The 7,343-nt window shown below is 29.6% G+C and overlaps 2 protein-coding genes across 2 annotated transcripts in view; one reads left to right on the plus strand and one right to left on the minus strand.

The window, feature by feature from the left end:
- The window catches only part of LOC105621430 (fumarate hydratase, mitochondrial-like), a 12,538-nt gene extending 5,662 nt beyond the window's left edge, over window positions 1–6,876 (minus strand). The window contains exons 1-6 of the mRNA XM_012202900.1: window positions 6,757–6,876; window positions 3,613–3,750; window positions 3,291–3,491; window positions 2,881–3,163; window positions 634–896; window positions 157–546 (exon numbers count right to left, since the gene is read on the minus strand). Coding sequence (XP_012058290.1) covers window positions 157–546; window positions 634–896; window positions 2,881–3,163; window positions 3,291–3,491; window positions 3,613–3,750; window positions 6,757–6,876 — 1,395 coding nt within the window. The remainder of the gene's footprint in view (window positions 1–156; window positions 547–633; window positions 897–2,880; window positions 3,164–3,290; window positions 3,492–3,612; window positions 3,751–6,756) is intronic.
- Window positions 6,877–6,997: 121 nt separating this feature from the next.
- LOC105621466 (NAD-dependent protein deacetylase sirtuin-2) overlaps window positions 6,998–7,343 on the plus strand; it is a 5,677-nt gene continuing 5,331 nt past the window's right edge. The window contains exon 1 of the mRNA XM_012202934.1: window positions 6,998–7,013. Within this exon, the coding sequence (XP_012058324.1) occupies window positions 6,998–7,013 (16 nt within the window). The remainder of the gene's footprint in view (window positions 7,014–7,343) is intronic.

The following is a 7,343-nucleotide window of genomic DNA, read 5'->3' on the forward strand; positions in this document are numbered from 1 at the left end:
TACTAGTATAAATTAAGTTAATTTAGTTATTTATTATTATAGGTACGTTTACGTTATACTAATAATATATATATATATATATATATATATATATATATATATACAAGAAACTCCTAACTCCATACTCATTCTAAAGAAATATAAATTTGTAAATACCTTGTCATAACCAATATATGGATTCAATGCTGTGACAAGCATCAAACTTTGATTTACGTTTCTTTGTAAATTATCAATATTAGGAACAATGCCAGCAACACAATTTTTAGCGAACGAAGAGCAGACATCGCCTAACAATCTTGCAGATCTCAAAGCGTTCGCAATTATAACTGGTTTATTAACATTAAGTTCAAAGTGTCCATTACTACCACTGATGCTTATTGCCACATGATTACCAATTACTTGACAACACACCATGCTCACTGATTCAGTTTGTGTAGGATTTACTTTTCCAGGCATAATAGAACTTCCCGGTTCATTTTCTGGGAGAGATAATTCTCCTAAACCGCATCTAGGTCCACTTCCAAGGAATCTGATGTCATTTGCGATCTGTGCAGATTATATACATAAGCTATTAGAAGGACACAAATGATCAACAGATTATAATTTTTAAATAGTTATGTGTCAAATACCTACTTTCAATAGAGAAACAGCTACTGTATTAAAAGAACCGTGTACTTCGACAATTACATCGTGCGTAGCCATAGCTTCAAATTTATTTGGAGCACAGACAAAGGGTAAATCAGTGAATTGTGCAATTTTTGCAACTACTTTTTCTGCAAAGCCTTTTCGCGCATTTAGTCCAGTTCCAACCGCTGTACCACCAAGAGCTAATTGATATAATCTTGGGAGTGTATCTTTTACTCTTTTAATACCATATTCAATTTGCGTAGCATATCCTGCGAAATATTTTAATAATATATATTAGAGATCTATCTCGATTTACATGCTTGTAAGCATCGTTCGTCCTTTAATATTTGACTGATAACAAGAATGAAACTGATGCTTGCAGCGTAAAAACAACACATTCTAGAGCTGTTTTTATGACTGACTAATGTACACTTTTGGAACCTGAAGATGTGTGTGTGTGTGTGTGTGTATATATATGTTGATTTGGTGAAAGTGAAAAAGAAAGTTCTAGTGCAGTCTGATATAGGAATAAAACGCAGACCTATTATATGCAGGATTGGTCATGTATTTAAAATTTTCATTTCAAGCACAATTTCAAGCACAATGCAAATGTATTTCAGCGGAGCACATGAAAGTGGACATCAAATATTATTCGATAAAACAACTACTATATATAGCTACAACAATATCAATTTTTCGAGGAAGTACAGAGGGCCTCTCTAGAAATACAGAAACATCCAAACAATTTGAAGAGAGATTCAGGTTATAAGTAGGATATATATGGAAGAATAGACTGCTTTCTTGATAAGCCAAAGAAGTCTTCCTCCTCTCTTTCTCAACATATCTTCGCCCCTCTCTACAGCATTACATAAATTTACATAAAAATAGTTCTCCGGAGAAGCAGCTCAATAACAATGCGTTCCTTGCCCTGATGAAGCGAATGGCAAGATCTATGAAACGTTGGCATTAGCAATGGATGGAAACACGCAAACTTTCTGGCATCTTTGACGATAATATCCGTGAAAGTCAAAAAAGCGAAAGTATTACGTATTTAGTATTTAAAATCGAAAAATTGAAAGTTTTATATATTTTGTAATTCAAATAATAAGATTGATTATCAATTTTAGTATTTGAAACATTTACATTTACACAAAATATTTTCTCAAAGCGTTGCCACAATAGAAGGAATAAGGAATTGGGAATAAGGAATAATAATTTCAACTTAGAAATTGTGTATTCCGGTGTATCTGATTTCTGATAAATTGAAATCATTATTCTTTATAAGTGGGGGGGGGGGGATGAGGTGGCTGCACCAATTTTTCGTTATTATAATGCTAAAAAATACGAACATTTTCATGTGCTTCACTAAAATATTAAATACAATTGTCTTATAAATACTGTTATTTTAATAAAAGTTTTAAATATATGTCCAACCTTTATTGTATAAATATGAGTGATTCTAGATTAAAATACGAGGGTGGTTAAAATATAATCAAAGTTTTTTGTGTGTGAATACAAATCAATGTTGATAGATATGTCAATGTTGATTTGTATTTACACAAAGAATTTTGAGAATGAGAGTGAGAGTGTTTCTTCATGGCCTAAATAGTTGTAACCTCATAGCAATGTAGTCATTATTGTGAAACAGTATAGATTATCATTGTGCAATAAGTTGTTTAAATTTTTTGTGAACGAAAATATTAAAGCCGTCGAAATTTTACATAAACTGCATAGTTCAAAGAAGAAACGCTACCGAATGCGCAACGGTATTATATTTGAACATTGTAACAAAGATTACAGAAACAACTGCTACAAAACCACAACTATACTGTGTCCGACGAAGAGACCAACCATGGATCCGCACATTTTATGATTGAATTTGAAGGATTTGAGCGCGTTATTTAGTGCCATGTATTATTGTTGTACTCTTGGATATAGCTCCAAAGCGTGGTCTACAATAAGTTACCAACATCGTCACTAGTCGCAGTGCTTCATGACAGTCAATCAGAAGCATCACTAATTACTATTGACACTTCTGATTGGCTGTTGCAAAGCATTATGACAGAGAGTTTGCAACTTATTGTAAATCACGCTCTAGGATAGGGTCGTCCTCTTCATGAACGCGATATACCCAGGGCGTGAGCAGACGCTCTCACCTGTTAGTCAGTATAAATATGTCTATGTTTATTTGTATTCAACACAAAAAGATCTCGTTCACGTTTAACCATTTATGTAGTTTGCATAAATATAAACCTGAAAATTCTTGACCCAATGTCAATGGTACTGCATCCATGGCATGTGTTCTACCAATTTTTATAATATCTTTCCATTCATTTGCTTTATTTTGTAATGCTTCATGTATTTCTTCTAAGCCTGGAATTAATGTTTTATGAATTTCTAAGGCAACAGCTATATTCATAGCTGTTGGAAATGTATCATTGGTACTCTGTGACATATTAACATGATCATTTGGATGTACAGGTTTTTTGGAGCCAAGTTCGCCACCAAGTATCTCAATTGCACGATTGGCAAGAACCTAAACATTTTAAATACATTTTAAATATGTTAAATCAAATAGTTATTCATAGGATAATCACTTTATTTCATAGGATGACGATATAGTTTAGTATATAGTTGATATTGAAATTAATATAATATTTAACCTCGTTAACATTCATGTGAGTTTGTGTGCCAGATCCAGTTTGCCAAATAATTAAAGGAAAGTGATCATTATATAACTTCCCGCTTATTACTTCATCTGCTGCCTTACTAATAGCATCGGCAATTTTAGAATCCAAGTTATATTCTTTATTTACTTCTGCAGCAGCTTTTTTTAATATACCCATAGCTATTATCAACCTACACTATAAAAATAATCATTGGTTATTTATTTCAAATATTTAGACGAGAGAGAGAGAGAAAGAGAGAGAGATAATATATTAATTAAAAAAAAAACAAATAGATCAATTTATTGTTCTTGCTTACAGGCATACGTTCAAATGTATCACCAATTGGAAAGTTCATCAGTGCTCGAAGAGTTTGTGCACCATAATATTTGTTTGCAGGAACTTTTAATTCTCCAAATGTATCTCTCTCAATTCTGTAATTTTTGTGTTCTTGTTCCTGCACATACATAGTATATAATTATATTCACATTAATAACATTAAAATATATTAAATCATATATGTATTAGGTACTTTTGTAGTATAGGTACTTTCATATGTATATGTGTGTTTTTGTCTTTAATATATTTCATGACAATAAAATTTATTAGAATCGATAAAGTTGTATTATACAAAAATTATCATGTAGCAGTTTGCTTTCTGTAGATAATTTTGTAGATTTTTCTAAAGATTATCTTATTTTCTTATTAATTCGAACTATATAGATTTCTTTGCTTAAAGAAAAAATTCTGCATATTTTAAAATTAAAAAACTAATGATTTATAAAATATCTTACTTTATAGAGATATTTTCCTCTATTTAATCTTTAATTTCTTTAATTATTCTCCAAAATATTAAGACAGAGATATAAAAAATCAATAGTTTTCGAGTTATTTTATACTTTATGGCACACATGAAATATTAAATCTCGTGAGCTTATTTAATTGTTTAATAATTAGTAATTCACGAGAACATAATCTTAATACTTTGATAAACAGAATGAGAAGAATCAATTGGTGAAAGAAAACACATAGTTGGTTATTTAAAAAAATGAATCATTTTTGTTTAGATATTTTTTTTAAAGTAACTAAATTTTCTTTATACCAATTCATTTTAAGATACAATTGCCAAAAAATTAATAGTTCACGAAATATCTAATATTTCATGTCAATATGTGCCAGAAAAAAGTATAAAATATCTTATAAACAATTGTTATTTTGATATCTACTTTTATACAGAAGAATTGGAGGAATCACATCATGTAAAAAAAAATCATAAAATTCTATTTAAAAAAATGATGATCTTTTTAAAGTATTTACTAAAAAAAAAAACAATATAACCAAAATCCTCCTCAAAACCGTTCCATTTTCATTTGAAACATTCTTTTGCATCATCAAAAATAAATGAAATGATTCAAGATGTTTGAGTTAAGTGGACACCACTCTGTAGTTATGGTCCAAAATTTACTGTACTGTACTTTAGTACTAAAACTCTACAGTTTATATGTCACGTGCACATTATATACTTTCAATGCTGGCAGTAAATTTTGAAATACAATCTGTATGTCAAGGATAGAAAAGAAAGTGTGTATAACTAATGTTAAAGGTCAAATTCATTTCTTCAAATTATACACACACGTATGTACGCGCCGCATGCACGCACGTACACACACATACACGCGCGCGCACACACACACACACACACACACACACCATGCTCTGTGTGTGTGTATGTAATTTGAAGAAACGAATTTGACCTTTAACATTAGCTATACACACTTTCTTTTCTATCCTTAATACACATTCGGGTCCCTACGACTCCATATTTGTTACCCTAACTTCTGTAAAAATGAACATATTTTTCAATTAATTTTTTTTTTAATCAATAGAGAATTGATTAAAGAATAAATCCATAATATGCAAAAGTCGATAGAATTAAAGAGTTTCAAGACATATAAATACAAAGAAAAAGAAAAGTTTAAGAACACAAAAAATCTAAATTTAGCAAATTGCTGGGATTTCTGGAACTCTATTGTGTAAAGCTAAAATTAAATCTAGAAAGCTATTCTATCTAAAAAAAAATAAATACAGCGACAAAATATAGATTTCTTACGATACCATGTAATTTTTATCGATTAGTTTTTCCTTATTTTCAGTTTTAAAAAAATAACTAAAAATAATAGGATAACTGTTCCAATTGTGCTTGTCCCTATTAGTGTGCTTTTGTATTTCGAAAAGTCATAAAGAAAACTAGCACAAATAAATAAGAAAAAATATTTTTTTTGTTAAATTAAATTATTAATGCATACAATATTTTATTTTTTACTCTTTAAAATATTTAAAATACTTTAATACTCTGACGATATTTTATGTTTTGAGTATTAAAGTATTTTAAATATTTTTCGAAAGATATGAGGAATTCACGAATCCAATAATACGGATCGCAAGATTTTAAGCTTGTCCCTATTAATGTCCCTTTATTGGAGCTGAGAACATTGTGTTATGAGTACACTTTGAAATAAATATAATTGAAATAATAATTTATGTAATATATTTACAATTAGCTTAAATAATAAACAATTAGCTTAAATTTATTACCTATTTTAGTAACTATATGTTAAAATGAGTCAAATGTGGATAGGCACACAAATTGGAGGCACATTAATAGGGCCTGCTGCTTAAAGGACTCAATAGGGATAAAAACATGTTTTCTATTTTTGTCAAAAGCATTATAAAATATTAACATTTTTTAGATTAAAGAAATATTATAAGAAAAAGAAGTAGATAAAAAACTGATATTGATTGCAAGCAGATAAAATTAAAGCTACAATATTTAATAATTAATTCAATAATAAGCAAATTGGCTAAAAGGCACATTAATTGGGGCAGTTATCCTGTAATATTACTTTATTTTTTCTCTGTTATATATAATATAACAGAACAGCTTCAAACTATTCACCATTTTATTAGAATTATATAAGATGTTAGATGTAATCAGTTACACACTGGCAGAAAGACTGAAGGTTAATAGAATGCAAAAGTTGTCAGCTTTGCTGATAAACATGACAAGTAAGATGTAAGTAAACTCATGTTGCGTGTGCGTGTGTATGTGTGTAGATATAAAATAGGTACATATAGATGTAATTAAAATTGTATTTTAATATTTGTATAATATCTATTTGTATAATATCTATTACATATTTGGAAATGTGTGCATATTTTTAATATCATGACATTTATTTAAACAAAATACGTCATTTTTTATAAAAGAAAATTAACGACATACTTAAAGAATATATGATATTATTACGAATCTTTAATAAAAATAAATTACCAATAAAATTAAGAATATTAGTATATAAAATTATGTAAAATTAAGTATTACATAAAAGGGCGCGCGCGCGCGTTGTGTGTATGTGTGTGCGTATAAGATTAAAATACATTTGTAAGATTGTCGTGTATGTACCTTATTGATCATAACGACTGTCGAAGTAGATAAATATAATTTTAATGAAGAATAAACCGACAATTTTTTCAATTGATGCAAACTGTGATTAGCGAGATGATACTTCAGCATGTTCAACATCGTCGTTTTCGAAGTTTTGACAATCTATGTTAAATTTTTAGTAAATTCTAAAGAAAAGAAACATCAGGGAATAGACACGAATAACGAACAATAGAAGAAATCTTGGGTGCGTTCCCACAGAATGCGGGACTGCGAACGTTCGTGATTGGTCATGCGACTACATTCCTCTGATTCCGCCGTTTTCTGTTGTTCAAATTTATGATCCGTATTCAGAACACGCTTACGATGATGTTAGCGCGCTAATATACTATAATTTACGTTACGCCTACTATAGAATTTCAGAGATAAAAGCGCGCTTTTATCAATAAAAGAGCATTCGGATCTATGTCTTTTGTGGATTCCATCGATGTCTAGAGACTCTATAGTATAAGGCGCTCTGTACAATAAAAGGAACAGGGAACAGAAAACAGAGAATAAGAATTTCAACCTATCAGAAACTGTGTATTCCACAATACATGATTTCTGAT

The sequence above is a fragment of the Atta cephalotes genome, assembly GCF_000143395.1.
Source record: "Atta cephalotes unplaced genomic scaffold scaffold00033, whole genome shotgun sequence".
Lineage (NCBI taxonomy): Eukaryota > Metazoa > Arthropoda > Insecta > Hymenoptera > Formicidae > Atta > Atta cephalotes.